The 24,536-nt window shown below is 35.6% G+C and overlaps 1 protein-coding gene across 2 annotated transcripts in view; it reads left to right on the top strand.

The window, feature by feature from the left end:
• Positions 1–20,349, top strand: part of cadm2b (cell adhesion molecule 2b) — a 167,742-nt gene extending 147,393 nt beyond the window's left edge. The window contains exons 6-11 of one of the 2 annotated variants that reach the window (XM_083548423.1): positions 3,481–3,642; positions 4,200–4,290; positions 5,782–5,960; positions 19,236–19,358; positions 19,481–19,586; positions 20,052–20,349. In XM_083548423.1, the coding sequence (XP_083404549.1) occupies positions 3,481–3,642; positions 4,200–4,290; positions 5,782–5,960; positions 19,236–19,358; positions 19,481–19,586; positions 20,052–20,157 (767 nt within the window). In that variant the 3' untranslated portion in view covers positions 20,158–20,349. The remainder of the gene's footprint in view (positions 1–3,480; positions 3,643–4,199; positions 4,291–5,781; positions 5,961–19,235; positions 19,359–19,480; positions 19,587–20,051) is intronic. The other variant, XM_083548424.1, reaches the window with a different exon arrangement.
• The last annotated feature ends 4,187 nt before the right edge of the window (positions 20,350–24,536 follow it).

The raw sequence follows: 24,536 nt of genomic DNA, 5'->3' as shown, positions 1-24,536 counted from the left end.
TTTAAACAGAACCTGTGAAAAGGAATTGGTTGACATATATTATTTAAAAAATGTACACTCGTGCCTACATTTCATATCTTTTTTAAATATTTTCAAAAGATCTCACCTTTAATTATCATTGTATTTAAGTTTTAGTTTACTTTCAACTGGTGATTCAAACTCGCTATTGTTGCCAAGAAGCACAAAAACAAAACAGTAAATTAATATATAATGGTTCCTCCTCCTACTTTGCATGTCAGTTCATTCACGCAATTATTCTTTGTAAATCACCTAAAGCACACCCACTAACTATATCTACACATGCAAATTAATTATCATTATTAGAGATCTTATTAAATCAGGGCCTTGTGTAAGCACGAGTGATGAGTCAAATTAAAACAAAGTTTCAGTGCCCTACACTAAAGGCACTTGCTAGGAATTATTTTTCGCCAAATAGGGCACATCCACCCTGCCGATATGGCAAAATATGCTCTAGGCATTTTTCAAAGGTTTTCAAGGGTTTAAGCAGGCGAACGGTTGATGGAGCATGAGCAACTGATGGCCCGAGACTGAGATAAGCGCTCCTGACTCAGAAATGGTGTTCACGTAGCATGCAGTAAAATGCCAACACTGTGCTGCGACACAGCATCACATCCCTCTTCAATGTCACTCCCTAGTTTTCAAAAGAATCCATGATCAAATCTGGTGTAGAAGAGAGGATGTGCTCTGTAGCACCATAGTCAAAGCCCAAATAAATATATAAAACTGAGTGGTGCAGAGAATCTGACATTGTGATACAGTATATCTGAAGTTTAATATATTGGCACATACTGTAGTTAGATGTCTTGGAATACTTTTCAACTTTGATCAAACTTGCAATGCACATTTGCAAGCAATTTTAGAAAATCCCAGTGGGAGAAGTATACAATTAGATAAGCGTTTCCTATATGCTAATTTTAGTTGTGCCAGTTTTACCTTGCTCATTATACAAGACTCTCCTTCAACGTATTATGCCTGTATTTAATTAAAACAGCTCAGTGGAATAAGTTGTCAAGATGCTATGCTCGCTCTCTCGCTCTCTCTCTCTCTCTCTCTCTCTCTCTCTCTCTCTCTCTCTCTCTCTCTCTCTCTCTTTCTCACTCTCACACACACACACACACACACACACACACACACACACACACACACACACACACAAAACCAAGTGACCACACATTTATTTATTTTTTTATCTGTCATCTGGTGTAACTCATAACAGTGGGTGGTGATATTGTAATGAAAGACACTTTGGAGGAGTTCAAAGAAAATGATCCTCAAATAGAAAGTGTGAAGCGCGTCTGTTCCGGAGGTGGGGTGCAAAATTACAGCTTGTGTTTCAGGCAGTTCCACAGTTGTTCAGTGTACATAGAATAAACAACATAGCATAAAATGAATAAATATTCACAAACACAATCTTGAACAATGTATTGACTTGTTCAATGTGTACATGTAAATATCATTTATATCATAAATGTTAGTTAATTAAAAGAGTTTAACAGTTTGCTACAGTAATGCTGGTGCTTTAAAATTAAAATAGCTTTATGACTTTTACTTGTCTTTATAAGCAGGAAATGCTTATTGCGCTTCTTATATAGCAATACTTTTTATATACCAGTATATTTAGAATGTCTTTAAAAAAATTCAAATGAAGCTTTACCTTTACAGTATTTAGCAGACACCATTATCCCTAAAGACTTACAGGTCTCTTATTTATAAAACTGAGCAGAGGACCTTGCTCAAGGACCCTGAGGTGGCAGTATGGGATTTAAACTCACAACCTTTTAATCAGGGGCCCAACATCTTAACCACCAACCAACATCAGAAAGCAACATAAAAGCCGGAATAGCATTGCAGGTGAAATTCTTATTTTTGCAAAATTACACACGGTGTATGTGCAATGATTCATTTTGTTCCTACAAAGCTAGTTACTTTGATTAAAAGTAATTTGAAACTTTCCAGTCTGAAGCCAGGTTTCATCAGTTCTGCCTTTTACAATGTTTAATTAGTGGGTAGCAAAAAATACTGTATGTCTGGTCTCAAAACAATCAGCATTTTTCTCAAAATTGGCATATTGTTGCAAACCAAAGTTGGTTTTAAATTAGATAATGACAGCATGTTTGCTCCTGTGCTGTCAAAAGCATTAAAACAGTGTGAGAAAAGGATTATATTCATATTTACATTATTAACAACATTATTAACATGTACAAGCAAGTCTTTACTCTTTTGCTTTTTGATGTATCGATGGCAGTTCATTTAATCGATGTTATACTCAAGTACCAGCGTGAGTCTCATTCAAGAGCCAGGTTTGCTGCAGCTACCATGAACATGTAGCACATATTTATATAAAGCTTTAATTTAGAATTGAGTTTTAGCTGTGTGAGTGTATAATAAAGAAAATAAAGAAATATATTCTAGGTATTTAGCCAGATTTCTTTTGCGCTCACTGTTCATTTGTTACGTCTGGGTCGGGCAGGGCACACTAATAGAATTAAACATCATTGTGAATTCGATAACGCTGTGGTTACGCAGATTAAAATGATTCATTTCCAAAATGTGAAGCTGTCATTTTAAGAAATATTGACGAATTTCTAATGCTAATGAATTGACGAATGCTAATTTCTTTTGACAAATTGCCGGTGATTTAACTTAAGAAACGAATTTTAAACCCTATAGATAGACGGTGAATCAATACATGTAGGCACCATGCGGCAAGCTGCCCACTCAGAGCCAAACTTGGCTGCCACTTGTTTACCAATGCTTATCTAGATGCAAAAGATGTCAAGAGTGTGGAGGAAGGGAAAAAAGACAGAAATAAAATCAATATTTTGTTTAGATGGCAAAGACGAGATTTGGATGACAATTTCAAGGACAAGAGAATTTCGTGTTTGGGCTTGTGATGCGTGTGTGTGTGTGTGTGTGTGTGTGTGTGTGTGTGTGTGTGTGTGTGTGTGTGTGTGTGTGTGTGAGAGATAAAAAGTAAAAGCAGGAGAGTAAGCCCAAGTACTGTGCAGTGAACTGTTTAGAAAAGACCCTCCTGGGGACTCTTTGCACTCAGCCGTTCATGATTTTGCTGAGCAATGGCTTTCATGGTGAGTGGATAGGGATGCCCTGGTGTAAAACCTGGACACTGGTTTTGAATCATTGTCCTTTTCTACACCCCTCTGATGACTAGAAGATGACCAGTAGTGCTTTACGCTCCTTTTTAGTTTTCAAAATACACATTTTTGTGTTTTTTATTGACTTTCAAATACAACAAATATATTACTGTACTGTTTAAATATTATAAACCAAGATTAAGACTTAAACCAGTAGGCTTTGTAGACTTGCGAGTTGCAGCTCTGTTCTGACTTAAAGAATGAGAGAATATAAATCAATGTTGCCTGAAAAGTACGGACTGAAGAGAGAGTGTTACAAAGAAGGGTAGAATTCTGACATGCTTTTTATTGGTGTGTACTATTTCAGGTGTGAAGGAGGTGAATGCCACAGGCAGGTCTTTTACAGTCAGGAGCTCTGTACACCTCCAAGTGGACCGGAAAGATGATGGAGCTGCATACACCTGCAGCGTGGAGCACATTGCTCTGAACTCCACTCCTCACCAGGTCACAGAGGTGCTGGAGGTCTACTGTGAGTAACACCTTGTGGGAAAGCTGATCTCAAAGCCTCCCAACTTCCCTAAGCCTTTCATCTTTTAGATAGGGATTGTACTTTTTCTACCATCAGGCTTTAACAGAGCTATAATTTTATATGTTGCAAAAATATTTGTAAGTTATATATAATTAAAAAAAAATTATATTTAATAAAATTGCACTAAATTGATTTTTCATACAATTTTTTAAATAGTTTTTGTATTCTTTAATTGCTAATTGTTATAGCTTGGGATATTAATTAATAGCCACCAAATAATGTAAGAAATCATTTTAATTAATTAAAATAAATAATAACGCTGTTTTTATCTTTATTTTTTAAGAAAGACTGTCTTATTTTCTAATGCTTGCATACATTTCTGCAGCATATTTTTTTTTTTTTATATTTTATAGATGTTTTGTTTTTACATCCACTGAAGTAATTAAGGTTTTAGTCTCAGTGGGAATATTAAATAGATAATTAAACGAATGAATGAAAAAGATTAGGTCCACTATTACCTAACAGTCCCAATTCTTTTTTGTATTTCTCCACAACAGATGCACCTAAGATAGAGATTGTTCCCTCTTTAATCGTGCCACAGGAAGGGCAATACTTCAAACTGGAGTGTACATCTAAAGGCAACCCCCTGTAAGTCATTCACTTGTTCGTTTGTTGACTGCTATATTTTTTGTTGTTTTAAGTATAAAAAATTAAATTAATTCCAGAGAACAGTGTAGGTGTGTTCTACACCATATGAAAAAGGAATAATAAATCACAGACCTGTGATATTTAGAAGAGCTATACTTAGTAGCTTAATCTTAAATAATACAGAGATATTGTCGTTTATTAAGTAAGGTGAATTCTGTGACCTTTCCAAGCCAAAGACCTGACCTTTAGAAGATTCTCACGCACAAAATGATAATAACGGGCGAGACAGTAACTTTTACTGCAGCTATAAATATCATTTATAATTTCATCCTTGCTGTCTTGTCATCATTTAGATATATACACAATCACATTAATATGAATGGTGAGTTTTACTGACTTTATACTGAAAATTTAGGTTTGATTATGCAGAGTGTCTCCCATAAAAATCCTTTATTCTGTAGAAACAATAATTGATTAAAACCAGTGCATTACTATTAACCAACACATAAATATCAGTCCCAACACAACCAACGTGTCATAATTATGTTAATATGTTCATACACTCATGAACCACTATATGTACTGCTTATTTGTGCATTTATCTAATCAGCCAAATGTTGCAGAATTCCAAAGTAAGCAACCATGTAGACCAGATCAACCAGATCAAGAGTCTTAGATAACCTTCAGAACAAAATCCACAATAGGGGAAAAATGCATGGTTGTTGTTGTTGGTTTAAGTGTTTCAGAAACTGCTGATGACCTGTGATTCTCACACTACTCTCTCAAGATTAAAAGCATGGTGCAAAAAAACTAAAAATGTTTGTGAACTGCAGTTCTGTGGGTGGAAATACATTTTAGATAATTAAGGTCAGATACGAATTGGCAAAATAACGTAAGCTGGTGGGAAGTATTCTATGAGTAGAGAATTGTAAATAACCACTGTTTAGAATGGGCAATACATCAAATCTTGATTTGCATGGATTACAATGAAAGACAACAGTGGGTTCCATTCCAAACAAGAACAGAGGTTTGATTCTATAGTAGGCATGGACTCACCCAAACTGGACAGCTGAGGACAAGAAAAAAAAGTAAAAGATGCTTTTAAACTTCAACCATCTTTAAAACATGGCACAAATAGAGTTCCCCAAAAAAAAATTTCCACTTCTGATATTAAATGTGAACATGAACTAAAACACTTTAACTGTGAATGCAGTTTTAATGAATTGCCCATGATTGGCTAATTGGAAGCTGCATGAAACTCCATGTCAATGGGTGTTCAATTTAAAATGTTTGCTAAGTACATTTTTAAATGTTTCTGGTCTCTCTGTTATATTTTCCTTTCTAAATAATACTAAAAGCCTATTATGGATTAATATGTATTAAAGAATTTATCAAATCAAGCTGGAAAATATTTTCAATCCAGAGTTAACAATTTATTTCTGATTATAAAAGACTGGAATTAAATACTTATACTAATACTTATTGTTGTAGACCTGATCGAGTGTTATGGACAAAAGACGGTGGAGTACTTCCTGATGTCGAGCGAATGATCGTGGAAGGCAGAGAACTAATCATCACAAACCTCAACAAAACAGATAATGGCACATACCGGTGTGAGGCAAGGAACCATCTTGGGATCAACAGTGATGAATATGCACTGTTTGTGTATGGTGAGTTATTAAATTAAATTGCTAATGGTTGCTTACAATGAATTAATAAACAAATAAAAAGAAATAATAATAATAAAAAAAAAATATATATATATATATATATATATATATATATATATATATATATATATATATATATATATGCAGAGATGTATACATATAAATATATATAAAGGTGGATTCTTTTCTGCATCTTTGTGTTTTCATTCTTTTCCACATCCAAGTATTCATTTAAGCATTCTGCTATTTACCTTGGTCCTATCTCACAGTCTTTCAATCGATCACAGCACAGTGCACACACAAAAGGTGTACACACAAGCAGAGATATACACACACCATCTTACACACATAAATCATAAGTCATTTTGACCCAGTTTAGTGTTGTGTTATAAGGAAAGAAGGAAAAGTGCTGTCTGAGGCAGTATTTAATGGTAAAGCTGAGATATCAGTTGATCCTCAGATGCAGACGGTGCTGTGTGAGAACATATAATTAAGGTTTGGCTACAAACACGTACGCATTTGTCAAGATAAAACTGGAACATGGGTAAAAAATTATTAGCTGTGGATGAAGATTTATAATCAGCAGCCATGGAGCAGCCTGGGTCAATCAAATACAGGCTTGCAATATAGGGGCTCATGCATAGGTGAAAAAATGATTTGTTTGTGTGTAAATTGTTTACTGCATTTTCCATTCCATATTTTACCCAAAGGTAATTTTCTGTGAGGTAATTATACATGCCACAGGCCATTCTCTGTAAGGTGTGATTTCTCTCCCAGTCTGATTTGTAGAAAAGATAGAGAATAGTAAGCAAAAAGCTGATGAATCTGCTTAAAAAATTGCTTTGACATTAGGCTACATTTTTACCTAATTTTAACTCAATTTTAACCCTTTAGCATTTAAAGGACATGCATATTCAGTGAAATTGTAAAGGTGTCAGAAATGATGAAAGGTTTAAATTTAATTTAAAAACTCCTCCTCGTGCAATGGTTCTCAATTATATTGTTGTTGTTTTTTTTGTTGTTGTTGTTCAATCAAAATGCTGAAAACCTCAATTTTTTACAAAATATATATATTCATCCTGGCAATAAATAACCCTGGCTAGAAGTAAAGTGTGTGAAGTAATATAGCTAAAGGAAAGGGAACAGACAAAAAAAGCTAAACCCAGCAAAAGGTCATTGCCAAAGGTTATTTTCACTAATGGAGAGCAGCACAGTGTACTCACATCTCAGTGATCTGTAAAAGTTAAAACGATTCACCCCTGACTTTTTCTAACCCCCACAAACCAGCAAATCCTGCTGCATTTATTCTTTGCTCATCAGGCTGAAACAAAGGGTGTGTGTGATGGAGAGAAAGAGACAGGCCCTCATTCACATTACTCATTACTTTCACTTCTAATTCATCTAAATGTCTTGCTGTTGGCCAGCCAGGGATTTATCATCTCTCTTTCTCTATTTTGCTTTCTTTTTTCCTCTCGCACTATTCATCTCCATTTAATTTCTGCATTTTTTATGTGCCTACCAGTGGAACACATCACCATCTAGCCAGGTAAACAAGTGGATAGTCTTTGATATCGTATAACGAGCCAGGACAAAATAATGGCAAGACCATGTGGATATTTTTGCATGAATTTAAATCTTTAATAAATGTATAATACACATATGTCCATTGACTCTTATGTATCAACCTTAATCTGAGAAAATATTAAAGACACTATAAAAATTTCCCTCTAAATGGCAACCTGGAATTTTAATAAACACTTAAGCTGAAAGATAGTGTTTGGCTGGGAGAATATTTTCAAAGAACAAGTCTATCTTTGTAAGGAGGACCCTGATGTAAGAGGGGATAGGCACATGATGGCTGGAAAATTAGATGCCAGTGTTCAATTGAAGCCTGACTCAATCTAAAATCCAAACTGTGCACCATTAGCTTCCCAAAGCTGATATTTATGACAGGGCTTCCATTTAGAAACTGCTCCCAGGACAGTGTAAAAAACCAATAACCTTTTGTAATGAGAGCACAGAAATTGGACCTTGAACACTCAACATATGTGATATGCTAAGCCGTGTCGTCTGGATAGGCTTTTCTTCATTTTACCTACTCCCAAATGACCATTATGGTAAGTCTTGGAAATTAGATATGTGCTATTGATTGCTATCTCTGTTTTTCATCCATTCTCTCAGGATTAAAAAACTCGATGAATATATGATCCATTCAGGAGACACAAACTCATCTGCACTATAACATGCAAACATTAACGATGCAATTTTCTGATGTTCAGCACGGGTTAAATCGAAATTTAGGAGGTAGATGAGCCATACATTATTCTTAAATGCCAACGCTGGGCCTTATTTTTTAAGATAGATGCAAACATATTTATTTATAAATCATTCAAAAAAAGCTCTTATACCAGTAATCTTCTATTAATGAACTTTCAGAAAACATTCATATGCTATGAAACCCATTGGTTTATTTTAATTTGCCTTAAGATTCACTAAAATGTGATCACCTGATCATCAAAATATTTTATTTTTGTCAGTTGCACAGACAAACTTGGTAAAAAAAAATAAACCCCCTATTAAAGAACAAAGTGTTACTGTGTCCCTGTCATAACTGATGCACTGCAATGACTGAGCTGCATTACTAAAAGAATTAGTACACACTGCTCTTAGAGGTTGCTCTTTCATCGTTTTGATCTCTATATGAGCTTTGCCATTCATGAAGCTTTGTGGCATCACTAAAAGTAAATTACCCATATTATGCATATGCAGTTATGGATGGTTGGCTTTGATCATCATATGTACTTGAAAATGAACAGTTAAGCAGCAAAGATTTATAAATCTGGAGGAGATATTTGTTCAGTTTAGCCCATGAAAACATCAACACACAACTTTAATAATTTGATAACCCGATAAATGGGGGTAATTGTGAGAATAGTTCAATTTGTGAGTAATTATATGAATGTCCCAAAACTGGTGTATCTGCCACAATGTCACAAAGTCTTTGTTTAATGTTTCTAATTATAACTGGGTGATTAGAGTTTATTGTGAGTTTGGACAATAAAGATACATTATATTGTGAAGCTGAATTTAAATAAACAGTCTATTTATAATTTTAGTAATGCAGAGTATGGGGCTACACTACCTAAAGTGAATACTACTCTTATATGAAATAAAAATAGCCAACCCTCTGATCAGTAATTTTTCACTTAACCCTTAAATAAAGATCAGATTATCACATTAAATGTGTATTGTTGCACAGCTAGATAGTTAACTTAATCATAAATTTGCAAACTTCTACACCAATCAAATGTCTTCAAAGCTTTGGCCAGATAGTGTTGCAAGATATCTAGCTAAACTGAAAACTCCTTTAGAGTGCATTTAGCAAAAACCTGCTGGCAAAAGTACTAGCCATGCTAACTGTCTAAATTGCATACTGGTTTTAATGATAATCTCTTCACAGGATATGTGACTATCTTTGGATCATGTCTGATTTATTTAGTCAGCTCTGTAATGACAGTTTATTTTGGCTACTCGGTGTAGACTAGCCTTCTTAAACAGCATATAACCATGGAATTACTTTAGGAAAGATAAAAGATTATAAGCAAAAGGGGTTAGGAGTGTTTGTGTAACTGCCTATCAGTGTGATTTATCACCTCACATAGTGAAATAAAGTTTACCAAGAATATATTAGAAATGATTTAGATTACCATAACTATTTTTGTTTACAAATGTGCTGAATCAAGGCACCCATATTATTTTACCTCTTTATAACATATTTTATGTTATAACAAATATATAACTTATGTCTATACATTTGGGGGATAATGTTTAAACAAAGCTTAATAGACAAAATAGACAAGAAAAAAAAGATTTCTATGGCTTAAGGTTTTTGTGGCCATAATATAGTTCATTGTCCTATGAAGGCTGAAATCTCAGCAGCAAAAATGACAAAAGTATACACATCCTTCACTCAAGTAGATGTACAGATGCTCGTTATAAAAGGCTCTGGTAAAAGTACTGTCTACACTTTTCACTCAAGTTAAAGTAAAGAGTAGCAATTACTACTTCCTGTTTTAGTGTCATGCTGGTAATTGAACCTCACATCATATTAATATATTTATACAAAATTATTTCGAACTTTGTTACCTAATGGATATCCTGCCTGAACAACCACCCTATAGAACACAAGCAGAGAAAAGATAATGGTGATCAGGAATGTCTCTGTTCTCAGTCATTTTTACATCGCCGACTCCCTCTGTCTCATCCACGTTACCCGCATACTTCTTGTTGCCTTCTGCCTTGCTTGTTGTTTGCTTCATAGGCTAGCCTGCATCCGTGGGGCATGAGAGCTAGGAAATTATACACCAGTGGTAGGTCGAAAAAGCAGCACAATGACAAGAAATAGGTTGATGGGCTGAAAAACGGCATGCAGTAAGGAGAATAAATATTGATCATGTAACCTTATAGATTAAAAAAATCAGCCTGGTTTTAAAATGTAAGTTGTAAGAAAATTTAATATGTGAAAGTAAAAAGTTGTCTGAAAAATAAATGGTAAAGTAAAATACTGATACCCGAAAAATCTACTTAAGTACACAGTAATTAAGTATTTGTACTTCATTACTTTCTATCTCTGCTCAGCAGGAACAGTAGGCTCATGTTGCTGCCATAAGATGCATATGCAGTATATACCCAGACTTTCTGCTATATGCATATGCATAAAACTCTTCATTAACTTTTTCTCCAAGTCAGCATCAGCATTTACTCTCTCTGGGGTGGTTGAAAAAACATGTGCAACAATTGCCTATTGCAGTAAAATATTTATCACATTACATCCTTAGCCTTTAAATGCTCAGTTGCACTACAAACCTCTTTTAATTAGACTGTAGAGATTGAGATTTGGTTGCGTTTATTTGCACAGAGAGGCAAGTAAACATCTATAAAATTGTATTTTAGTGAAAAAGCCTTCATCTTCATCAAACTGCTGGAAAACTGCTACGTCTCCAATTTGTTCATGGGCACAAAAGCATCTGGCTGAAGAGCATGAAACAATAATGTTTTCACATAAAAAAAAAAAAAAAAAAGGATCCAGATACTTTAGGAACTAATTAAGTTACTTGAGTAGATGGAACATCTCGGAAGACGCCCGACTGACAGTGATCTGAATGGACCTTGTTTGAAGTCCAAGCCAGGGAATCTTGCTTATATCCATTCTCATTAAAAATGGACGAGCTAAGCATTTAAAAGATCCCTCAATGGGAATGAGGCATCGAATATTACTGTTTCAGTAAACTTTATATGTTTAGGAGTGTGTGCATGGATGTGTAGAGCCTAGCTCAAAGGTTCAAAGTAATACTATTGGGAAGACACACAGTCTGCAGTGCAAATGGGTCTGGATCAGGCATATTGTGTTTGAATCACTTAAGCTGTAGGTGTTCTTATCTCTCTCTTTCTCTCTCTCTCTCTCTCTCGCTCTCTCTCTCTCGCTCTCTCCCTATTGCTTTCTTTTTTCTCGCATTGTCTCTGTGGCCTCTGCCACTTTTCATCACCTCCACCTTTTAACATCTTTTTTTCTCCTTTTTTTTGAGCATACAAATTGGCCTAAAAGGTTTTTAGTGATGGTGTACTGAGATAAAAGCTAAAATTCCAGGTGTCAGTCTTTCTTAGATGTAAAAGATAAAAGGTAAAATAGATTAAAAACAATCAGTCCTTCCAATTCTGTAGGCTAGCTCCCCTTATATTCTTTATATGTTCACAGAAGATTGCATAAGTATTCGACCCCTCTTGAAGTGAAATGGACTTCACTGGGATAACATTAAAGTAATAAATTGCGCTTGTGTGAGTATTCAGCCCTGTTGCTGTGAAACTCTTATGTTAGTCCATGTGAAACTAGTACAAAGTCATATCATTAGTTATATGTAGTCCAGCTATACACATGAAAGTGTTGAAAACACACCTAAGCAAGCGGCATCATGGAGACAAAGGAACTATCAACCAAGTCAAGGAGAAATTTCTGGAAAACTATCAGTCAGGGGTTGGGAAAAAAAACTGTCATAAACAACTGAACATCCTGCATTTATCAAAAAAGGAAATGGCACAACAGTGACTCTGCCTAAAGGAGGCCATCCACCAAAAGTCAGGGATCAGTAGTTGAGGGCGTTAATCAGTAAAGCAACCAAGAGGCCACAGGGAGAGCTATAGCTCAGAGTGGAAAATCTGTTCAGAGATCACACCTCAAACCTACTAATATGCATGTAGCTAATATAGCTACAGCACATACTGACACTAACACTGTAGGTATGCAATACTATGATGGCGTGTTGCACAGGGTTTCTCAGTGTGCCTGTATTTTCTTTAATGTCCCAGCCTGCCATGTGCATTCTAAATCTCTAAAAGCATGCAAGTATTTACTGTCTTCATTACTATTCTTAAAGTTATGTGTGTTTATTTATATATATATATATATATATTTATATATATGTGTGTGCGTGTGTGTGTGTGTGTCACCACTGTTGATTTTATGATCTCCTCACCCACGTCTTCCCTTGTCGCCCTTCTCTGTCTGCGTCCATGGCAACAGCCAAAAACTTACCCGGTACTTCAGGTAACTATCGCCTCGTTCAGTGTATGGTCATTGCAAGACGTGGCCACTCAACCTTCTTCATAGCATGAGCTTGGGGTCATTGCCTTGCATGGGAGCACTTAGGTGAAGTAACGAAAAGGCCATGGTGCTCCATTCCAATCACTCCCACGAGAGGCCCTCAAGATTCAGACACCTTCTGCCAGTAAAAAGTTCATTATACTCTATATTAACACTTGCACAAGCTTTAAAAAGATGTCTAAAAAGCATGGCCTGATTGTAAAACAAAAGTCTTCATATCAAGCAACTGCTTCCAGACGTTCCCAACCGGAATAGTCTCATATTGTTTTGTTCCATGGCATATAGTATGGAATAAGCTAAGGATTGTGGCCTGAAATGGAGCCACAGAGCTAACAAGCTCTATAAAATTATGCTGGTGAAGCACAAAGAAAAAAAAATGATGTAGGAGTCGCAGCATGTTTTCATATCATCAGCGTGTGCATGGCAGTGTCCTTGAAAAAGTGAATCTGTTCTGCTATGTGTAGCGTTACATGTCCTTTTTTCTGGTCCATTGATGTTTCCCTGTAGTCATTTCTTTCTACCATGTTTCTGTATGTGTTATGTCTTGGCAAGAACTCTCGTATATTCTGGTCTAATAATCTTATTGGATTTGTAGGGATTGCTAGCCTGTGGAGAGAATTTATTTAAATAATTAGAAACAGTAATTTGCTTTTAGGATCTAATCACACCCACACCTTATTTTCCAGAGACTATTATGTAGTACATGAGTGTTTGGAGATGAAATGTAATGAAATTACTGAATGGAAACAAAATGTTAAGCTGCTTACATTTCTCTTTGATATATTATTTGTTAAAAAAAAAAAAAAAAGGTTCTTTTATAGACTCATATATAGTTTACTTTCTGAAAAAAAATTATATCTATGTAAATATTCAGATGAAATCTTCATCACTGCAGTATGTGATTATTACATACAATACTATATAACAAACATAATATACAATATATTATATTAAGTTTGATCAGTTGACAGGAGGAACTTAAATTTCACTTCTCCTACCTAAATTAATTCCAGTATTTGACAACAATGCATAAAACTTTGTCTTTGTGACAACTAACATAAAATTACATATACTTTTAAAAGGCTTAGTCATGAAGATTTACATTTTTTTGATGTCGTAATGATGCCTAAATGAACTGGCACATATTTTGTATGATATTACCATTGTATTAGATCATGGCAAAGATTTATTCATTAATGTTTACTTTTAAGCATCTATACATTTCAATTAAGTAAAAGTGATTTTGTTTTTAATCTTTTCTTCAACAATATATTATTACTATTATGTGATGTACCCTCATGTACCAGAAGTACACTGAGCTAGTCACCGAATGTGTGGGCTAAAACATTCGATTTCCTATCAGTAACTCTGTGTTAACTATTATTAAACCATTTTGTTTGAGCCTTACAGCACGGAAAAGCCTTTTATAGCCTTTTTAAAAAGCATAAAGCTATTATGCCTACATGTAGGAATACACTAATTGAAATCATGTAGTGTCCTTCCTTATAGAAAGCACAGACAAAGGAAAGTTGAAGCTCTTTTATACAGACCCTTTTAAATCTTTAGTTCTGTTGTCCCATCATGTACTTGTAGTCTTTACAGGTTTCTTTCAAAAGCTTTTGGAAAAGAATAAGCTATCTCCCGAGCTCATTTATAATACTTTGGTATTGTATTTTGTACACGGGCTGAAGCTTTGTTATATGTATATGTACAAATGAAGTAGGCTAAAGTAAATTCAAATGCCAAATGCATAACGGGTTTCACCATGTGTAACCACTCCACTAACTTGTCCATGGTACCCTGCATTTACCCTGCAGGTCTGGGCCAGAAAGAAATTTGGCCCATCCTTAATTTCATGTCATTCGCTGTATTTTTCCTTATAATTACTTGTGGGGATGTTGTTCTTGGTTCCACAAGAGTACAGAATAGATTATCTAGTTATATGTTAATACTAATGGATTTACAGGTGTAAAATACATGACAGCAGTGATGCAGAGTAGTTATGTAAAAATGCAATATGTCAGTTGAAGTAGATTCTTGCAGCCCTTTAAACCTTAAGTGTCTGCATTTTCATTTAGCACTCTCTCATATCTAATAAGTCATTGTTTATCTGTTTAAAACACAGTACTATTAAAGGTTCAGGTATAACAGCTTGTTCAGGGTAGATGCATGTGTAGGTGTAAAGAAAAGGTACTTTGTCTGATTTGTCTTTTCATCGAAACAGCCCACTTCTTTCTACACCAGTGGATATGAGTAAAGGCAAAGTGTAGAGAGTGTGTGTTCTAGCACATAATGCTTTTAAATCTATTCTTCTGCACAAAATTGATATAAACATGATGTATTTAAATTATTATGCCGCTTTATCATGACACCTGATGTTTCAGTGTAACAGCATTCAACAGTGATAATTAATTTTAAATACACATTATATTTATGTAAGCATGGCATGTATAAAATGTAAGCCTTGAGTATTAAACCTAATCTTTAATAACTTGCTTGGGCTAGAGAATGGAAAGAAAGAGTACTATGTTCAAATATTTTCTAAGATCTTTACTAAAACATCACATGACCAGCAGTTTTTCAGACATGATATCCAGGCCACCATGTCATCTTTAAAACTAAGTCCAAATGTTAATTGAAGTAAATGGTTTTATATGAGTGTTAAATATGGCACTGCAGAACCCATTTTTCCTCTCATCTCTCAGGGTCACTTTGCCAAGTGCAGCAGCAGCAGGACACATTCATCACTATGAACTAATGAGAGCGCCCTAGCAATGTGGTAAAGACACATAGTTAAAGTTTACACGCTCACATAAGCACTGAAACAACACACTCAGGTTGTGGACAGGGCCAAAGGTGCCAAACACCTACAACACCCTGATCGACCAGCAGACGTTTCACAGTGTCCTTAGAAGGTAGGGGTCAAGGCAAACACGACAAGCAGCGAGTGCACTAGAGGGCTATCACTGCTGCAGTGGTCGCTGCAGGGAGGGGAAAGTCATTATTCTAGGTGGCAATTACTCAGCACAGCTCCAGAGATGACTGAGTTCACCCGCATTTGCTCGCTCAAAGTTAAACCCGAGAGACAAATTAGCCCTCAGCAACCTCAGACATTTTTAAAGTTGGTCATATTTCTTTAACGGTCAGAGCAGAGGAACGTTATAGTGAAAGTCTGTTTTATTTCAGGTGGCAGTGGCAGTTTTTAATATGCTTTCAGCTATAAAAAAGTTGACAATCTATCAGCCTTGATCAGCCCCATGAGAATGCTTAAAGTCAACAGCATGACCATGAATGTTTATTTGATTCTTTTTCAGGATTTGATGTTGCCTAAACATTGATGCTGAACATGGCATGGATTTCTATTTTAGAATATAAACAATATGAATACACTACATACTGCATATAACAGAGACTATGCATTTGTTTAAAACAATGTATTGGTATGATGTCATATTGTGTCAATGGTTAATCTGTGTGATTTGGAGGAGGAGAAAAAAAACATCAAACCTGATTATTGTGGACCAATGTTTACAATCCCTAATCATTCAAGACATGCTAGACATTATTAGTAGTATTAGCAGTAGTAATAGAAGTAGTAGGAGTAGTAGTAGTAGTAGTAGTAGTATTGGTTTAGTAGTATTGGCACCTTCTGTATGTGATATAATTTAAATATTACTTTTGGTACTAAGAATGGACAAAAAAAAAGAAACAGTTTAAATTAAATCCATGATCTAAAACCGCAGTTAACTGAAAACTTCTACAATTATCCATGAAAGATTATTAAAATATGGAAAAGTAGGGCAGTTAACTTGAAAAATCAGCTAATCATACTCACAACCCTAATCTGTCAAACAATTAATGAAGCCAGTTCCACTCACTTCACCAGCTCTATTGATAACATAGTAAATTTAGGAAGACTTCCTAGAAAACCTTTTTTATAGAATTGAGAATAGAAAAAAAAAATCTTTTTGACACATTTTCCTAAACTTTACTTCAGATGTCCTTAGAATAGAAGATGGAAGTCTAAGGGCAATCAGTGGTGTCCTGAATAAAAGAGCAATGAAAATTTTGCAGAAGAATGAACATTGTGCTTTAACCTGTCAGAGGAACCTCCAAAACATGTAAAATGCTGCAATGAATTCTTTAAGCATTGAATCTGTAAAATACATTTTTCAGAGATCAGAATACATTTCCATTTATATATATATATATATATATATATATATATATATATATATATATATATATATATATATATATATATATATGTATACAGTGAGTATTTGAACACCCTGCTATTTTGCAAGTTCTACCCACTAAGAAATCATGGAGGGGTCTGAAATTGTCATCGTAGGTGCATGTCCACTGTGAGAGACATAATCTAAAAAAAAAAATCCAGAAATCACAGTATATGATTTTTAAACTATTTATTTGTATGATACAGCTGCAAATAAGTATTTGAACACCTGTCTATCAGCTAGAATTCTGACCCTCAAAGACCTGTTAGTCTGCCTTTAAAATGTCCACCTCCACTACATTTATTATCCTAAATTGGATGCACCTGTTTGAGGTCGTTAGCTGCATAAAGACACCTGTCCACCCCATACAATCAGTAAGAATCCAACTACTAACATGGCCAAGACCAAAGAGCTGTCCAAAGACACTAGAGACAAAATTGTACACCTCCACAAGGCTGGAAAGGGCTACGGGGAAATTGCCAAGCAGCTTGGTGAAAAAAGGTCCACTGTTGGAGCAATCATTAGAAAATGGAAGAAGCTAAACATGACTGTTAATCTCTCTCGGACTGGGGATCCATGCAAGATCTCACCTCGTGGGGTCTCAATGATCCTAAGGAAGGTGAGAAATTAGCCCAGAACTACACGGGAGGAGCTGGTCAATGACCTAAAAAGAGCTGGGACCACCATTTCCAAGGTTACTGTTGGTAATACACTAAGACATCATGGTTTGAAATCATGCATGGCACGGAAGGTTCCCATGCTTAAACCAGCACATGTCCAGGCACGTCTTAAGTTTGCCAATGACCATTTGGATGATCCAGAGGAGTCATGGGAGAAAGTCATGTGGTCAGATGAGACCAAAATAGAACTTTTGGGTCATAAAACCACTAAACGTGTTTGCAGGAAGAAGAATGATGAGTACCATCCCAAGAACACCATCCCTACTGTGAAGCATGGGGATGGTAGCATCATGCTTTGGGGGTGTTTTTCTGCACATGGGACAGGGCGACTGCACTGTATTAAGAAGAGGATGACCGGGGCCATGTATTGCGAGATTTTGGGAAACAACCTCCTTCCCTCAGTTAGAGCATTGAAGATGGGTCGAGGCTGGGTCTTCCAACATGACAATGACCCGAAGCACACAGCCAGGATAACCAAGGAGTGGCTCTGTAAGAAGCATATCAAGGTTCTGGCATTGCCTAGCCAGTCTCCAGTCCTAAACCCAATAGAGAATCTTTGGAGGGAGCTCAAACTCTGTGTTTCTCAGCGACAGGCCAGAAACCTGACTGATCTAGAGAAGATCTGTGTGGAGGAGTGGGCCAAAATCCCTCCTGCAGTGTGTGCAAACCTGGTGAAAAACTACAGGAAACGTTTGACCTCTGTAATTGCAAACAAAGGCTACTGTACCAAATATTAACTTTGACTTTCTCAGGTGTTCAAATACTTATTTGCAGCTGTATCATACAAACAAATAGTTAAAAAAATCATATATTGTGATTTCTGGATTTTTCTTTTTAGATTATGTCTCTCACAGTGGACATGCACCTACGATGACAATTTCAGACCCCTCCATGATTTCTAAGTGGGAGAACTTGCAAAATAGCAGGGTGTTCAAATACTTATTTTCCTCACTGTATATATATATATATATATATATATATATATATATATATATATATATATATATATATATATATATATATATATATATAGAGCACAGTGAAATTCATGCTTCACATATCCCAGCTTGCTTAGAAGCTGGGGTCAGAGCGCAGCCATGATACGGCGCCCCTGGAGCATAGAGTGCTAAGGGCCTTGCTCAAGGGCCCAGAGTGGCAGCTTAGCGATACAGAGGCTTGAACCCCCAACCTTCCTATCAGTAACCCAGCACCTTAACCACTGAGCTGCCACTCCCACAAAATTGTATTCAATATATTTATCTGCAAAAAGTTCTTAATTGTGGTCAAGGTCTTGAAAAGTGGATACCAGTCCTTTGCAGAGCATCATATGCACACACACTCAGACATTCACTCACACCTAGAGGTATTTTTTTATTGAAACCAATGCATCAGCCAGCATGTTTGTAAGAGGTGGGAGGAAGCCAGAGAACCTGCAGGAAAATTCACACAGTCATATAAAGAACATGTGGACAGACAGCAACTGGATGCTGTGGCTGTCGGATATGACATATTTCAACAATTGGGCTTGGACTGCTATTAAATTATACAGGACTTCTTTACTCATGTCAAATTTATTGTGTGCATATATATATATATATATACATACACACACATAGTTGGTATAGTTTCGATTTTTTTCTTGTCAATCCATTTTACTTCAACTGAATCACTCCAGTCTACTCTTTGTCTTGTCCTCCAGACCCAAATGCATTGACTCAGCATGGTCCTGATCATGCACTGATCGGAGGAGTGGTGGCTGTGGTGGTCTTCATCACACTCTGCTTCATCATCGTCCTGGGCCGCTATTTGGCCAGGCATAAAGGTAGGTGTTGCCTCATCTCTCCGTGGCCCTCTCCTGTGGCCTAGAGAGTGTGCTAAAATGCTTGAACATTGTCCACTGCTGTTCCTTACGTGTCTGTGACCTATGTGGGACTGTGTGGACAGGGACATACTTAACCAATGAGGCCAAAGGAGCGGAGGACGCCCCTGATGCAGACACGGCCATCATCAATGCGGAGGGGAACTACGCACATGCAGAGGAAAAGAAAGAGTACTTCATTTAGCACCTCTGTTTCTTCCTTTCTGTTGCGTAACTGTCATGGCAACGCTGCTAGCCGGCCCGGGAAGGGCACTAAGTCACTCGGTGTAGCCTGCTGGGGTTCCGGGTCTCCCTCCTCAAACTCCTAAAGGAGCTTACTTACGCCTCTAACATGGGCTAATTTGACACCAGAGAGCGTTGCCATTTTATAACGCCAGTCTAATCACCAAAAAATATCAAACAAAAAAATTTGTTGAGTTTGTTACTGTAACACCAGGTCCATTTAGGCTCAAACTCTCATATTCCTCCCTTCAACTCACCATCCTTTCATGAAAAATCAGTTTGTTTGAGTTGCCAAGTGCCAAAATATACAGACACGTTCTGTGTTCGTTGTTGTGCTTTTTTAAACTTATTTTTTCCCATTTGAATACTGCTTTCTTTACCCCCCTCACTGTGCCTGTTATATACCTTTTGCAGATATTACCAGGGAGCGGCAAGAAATGTGGTTCATCTCAAGTCGGAAAACCTTGGCTTTGCCAATAATTACGCTTTAAGGCAAGAATATGTGCGCTGCATAATGTGAATATTTATTGTCTCTTCTTTTTTTTCTTTTTTTTTTCCTTTCTAAATTTTTTACATTGTGAAAGTGTGTGTGAAAAGTGTACACCATTACAAGAATGTTATATAAAAAATAAAAGACTGAACATGGACATTTATGTAATATATGGATACCAAAATATCGACAAAAATAAAGGAAAAAACGACATGATAACAATTGAAAGCACAATTCATAATTGTTCCTGGCCTATTGAAGCTTACATATAGCTTTTTGTGTTATTATATATGTCTGTATATCCTTGCTCTTTTCCTATTTGGCTCTTAATTTATTTTTTAAAAGTGGACAAAAAAATATTTAATACATATAAGCACAATGTCATTGTTAAATATCATTGGTGTAGACAGTCTCAGGATCAGACAACAAGCATAGCTGCTTTTTTCTTGTTGCTGTTGTTTGTTTTTTTGTTTATTTACGTCTGTCTGCTTGAACCAATCATTTCATTCCCAATATGAGAACTAAATGATCGATTTATGATGTAGTTTCAGTTTATTTTCCATTGTTAATATTGCTGTACATTACTTTGCTAATGTGATTGTTGGTGGAAAATATTGTTAAAATATGGAATTCCGTATATGAACATTTGTATATTAGACAAAACACAAAGCCCACTTTCTGGACATAGTTTAAGCTTTTGAAATGAATTACACTGTCGTTTGAGAGATTCTCCCTCTGCTGACTTAATCTGTGTCCAGAAAATCAGCTCCGAGTGAAGTGTTCCATACTTTTATAATTGCATTCATATACGTAACAGTTTTTCCCAGGCATAAAGCATGTATATAATGTGAATAATGCAGTATTTAGTAGTTTATTTAACTGAATTTTCAAATCATTATTCCTCTATTTGTCCTGTTTTTAGGTTACAAACATTTCACAATGTTTCATAATTAGACTTTAACATGTCAGTATTATTATTATTATATTAATACAGTTAAATATTATTATTATTAATATTATCATCATCATTATGCTTTTATAAGCTTGTGAGTAAACAGGAAACGTTCTTAGAAGGTCAGAACATTCACCGTTATTGCCTTTGTGTTTGCAACAAAACATTTGACACACTGAAGCACTCGGTATCAGGCAGTTTTTAAAAACATGTTTCAAATGTTCATACTTTATTTCACTGTTTATATAACATCAGATAGAGTTTAGACATTTTGTAACAAAATGTATTTTATTTGGTCTAGCGTTCTTTTTTTTTTCTGACTGTATAACAATATGTAAGGTTTGCTTTTACACGATTACTTTTCCAATTTTCCAAACTATGCCGCTATATAAAGAAAAGGTAACTCAGAGTAAAAATGAACACATAGCTGACCTTTTTCATGCAAACATGATTGTGTAGATGTCTTGCCAATTCAATCAGATCCAGATAAAAAAAAAAAAAAGAGAAAAACAACGGAAAAGCAAATAATCCCCCCATTATTATTATTATTACTGTATTATTATTATTATTATTATTATTATTATTATTATTATTATTATTATTGTTGTTATTAGTTTATTTTGGACTAGTTTGGCTTTTTGCTGCCATCTAGTGATGAAACATTCCATGGCACTGCAAATCAACACCAACCCGATGTCAAATCTCTCAATATTTCAAATGAACACAGATAACCAATTGTAATATATATATATTTTTTATCATAAACATATCAGTAATCATCTTTTACCTCTGTAGCTCTACATGACATCACTCTGTGCTTAGGCAAGCTACATGTTTTCTAACAGTTTAAAGGAGAACATCTGGGAAGTGGTAAGCTACTCTTCACTGGCTGAAACCAAAATTTCAGTGTTTAAGAAAGAAAAATAAAGGGCAACAATATCTAATGTCTTCTGTATAGTTTTCAGTCTCACTACTGCATAATACTTTACCACAGGACTCATATAATGTGTATATAACAGATGCCAGATTACAAAACACGGTTACTCTGAATAGTATTTTCTACACATTAAAAAATTAGCAAGTAAGGAATACAACACAGACCTTTTCCTCTGTCCATGTTTGCTTTTTAAACATTTATGAAATAAAATAACTTTGCTTTCTGTGGGACTTTTTCTTCAGTTTGTTGGGAGCGCAGGTTCCTGGAAGATTTTGGACATTTATGGATGTGCAGGGTTTGGATATGCATTCTGCAGACCAGTCTCAAAAAATAACAATCTTTATAATTAAAGATCAAGAAGAAAAAAGCACATGCAACAATGTATCATCTTTATTTATTTACCTCAAAAGAAACCATGCAGCAGAGCTTTAGTCCTATACCACTAGAGAAAATGCTGCAGCAGAGCTTTAGTCCTCTAATTCAGGGGTTTTCAACCAGTGGTCCGTGACAGCCTACATAATTTCACTATTAAAATCACTTTATTTTTCTCCATAATTTATTTTTCCAAACATTTCCAGAATATTTCAAATACATACCTTTGTGAGAGCGGTTTTTCCACACCTGCATATCTAAAGAACAAGTACCAGGCAAGGCTAGAACCAGAAAATTATATGAGGCTGTCAGTATGTACCACTATATCACCACAAATAGACAGACTGTGTGGAAGTCACCACACCCAGAAATCCCACTAACAGGTAAGGAGTAACCCCCCCCCCCCACACACACACACACACACACACACACAATAGTGGGCCGTGGATTACTTGTTAGTCAGAATGGTGGTCCCTGGCACAGAACCAGTTGAAAACCCCTGCTCTATTTGAAGAGAAAACAATACAGCCAAGCATTTGTCCTCCCCTTTTTTATCTGAAAGATTTACTCCTATTAAACACCCTTATAACTGTTCTAGAATTGTCACCTGTGTTGTCATCAAGGCACACAACCAGTAATGTCCAAATCATAATTAAATATAACACCAACAATAAATAAGCCACTAAAATATCCAAACATATTACACATATTTAAATTAATAAACATATTTAACGTACTACATGGTGGCTCTTTCCCCCTAAACCCTTTCCCTTTCCTAAATCCGTTCTGCTCTGGTAATGTTCTGCCTCAGTTACTTTGAATAAAACGTGCTTACTATATGAATAAACATAATCAGAATCAGCCACAATTAAAAGTCCTGCTAAGAAGTGGTGAATGAATATAGATTGTGTAGTATAAGATAAACACAGTCACACTTGCTGGAGTGTACCGTGTCTTTGGAAAGGGGCGGATTAGGGAGCAGAATATTAATCAAGCTGAGTGAAGGGGGAATTCTCATCTACAATAGTATTTGTAATGTTCTTATTCTATTCTATTAATCTAATTAAAACTTAATGCAGTGAAATGATGACTTGTAGTTGCCTATGAGTATTATAGTAATCTCCTTCCTTCTTGTGAAACTAGTTTCTAATTCGTCTTTTTTTTTTAGCATTACTTCAACAGTCTGCATATATGATTTTGTATTCTGTGTGACTGAGAGGCTTTCGGCCAGACAAAAAAAAAAAAGAGAGGGGCAGGGGGTTATTGTACATGGAACAGACAAATGAATGAGCTCACCTTGACAAGTCATCTAAAGTAAGAGGCAGGAATCCCCCAAGTGCTGGCAGTACACACTGCAATTACACATTTAAAGATAAGCGATTGAGTTTTTAATAGTGTTTTGATCCCCATTAGTTTAAACTTAATTGAGAACAGACAACTGACTTTGAAGAGAAATTAAATCAGCACAGTCTGGCCATGTTGGAGAGTTGAACAACTTTATTATGGCAATATATTCAAATAGGAGAAAAATGTTTAACAGGCTTATTTTGACTGGAAAATAAATAATAGGCCGTGAGGAAGCGTGTGTACAACCAAAAAACTAAAAACAAACTTCAGTGGTTTAGACTTGGTTAAAGAAGGAAGCTTTCACAATCTGACTCAAAAGTGGGAAGGTATTTCCCTAGAACAGAGGGCCAATACATACAGAGTATATATATGATCTACAATACTGTAGACCTGCACAATTCCTACTTTGATGCATCTATGAATGAAGCTGAACCTGAAAACTTTTTTATTTGTTGATTATGCTCTTACTTGATTTTGTATAGAGAACATATACACTGGCAGGGCTTTGTGATGATTAAAAAAAAAGAAATAAAATAATGATAAATCATGTCAGATCTAGGGTTAGTGATATGTAATGTAACATAGTAGCCAAAAATAAAGTAAAAAAAAAAACCTACAGAAGAAAAAAAAAATCTGTTTCTAGTAAATGCCCTTTATCACTAAAGCAAACAAACAAATAAAAATCCAATCCTTTCTAAATTTCGCAAAACCACATACAATTACAATTACATTGCAAAAATGTATCCACTTCTTAACCAAAGAATGCTATATGCAAGATGAAGCATGGTGGTGGAAGCATCA

The sequence above is a fragment of the Silurus aristotelis genome (genome assembly GCF_946808225.1).
Source record: "Silurus aristotelis genome assembly, chromosome: 8".
NCBI classification, from domain to species: Eukaryota; Metazoa; Chordata; class Actinopteri; order Siluriformes; family Siluridae; genus Silurus; species Silurus aristotelis.
The sequence above is the reverse complement of the archived record's forward strand: the minus strand, read 5'-3'. Positions and strand labels throughout refer to the sequence as shown.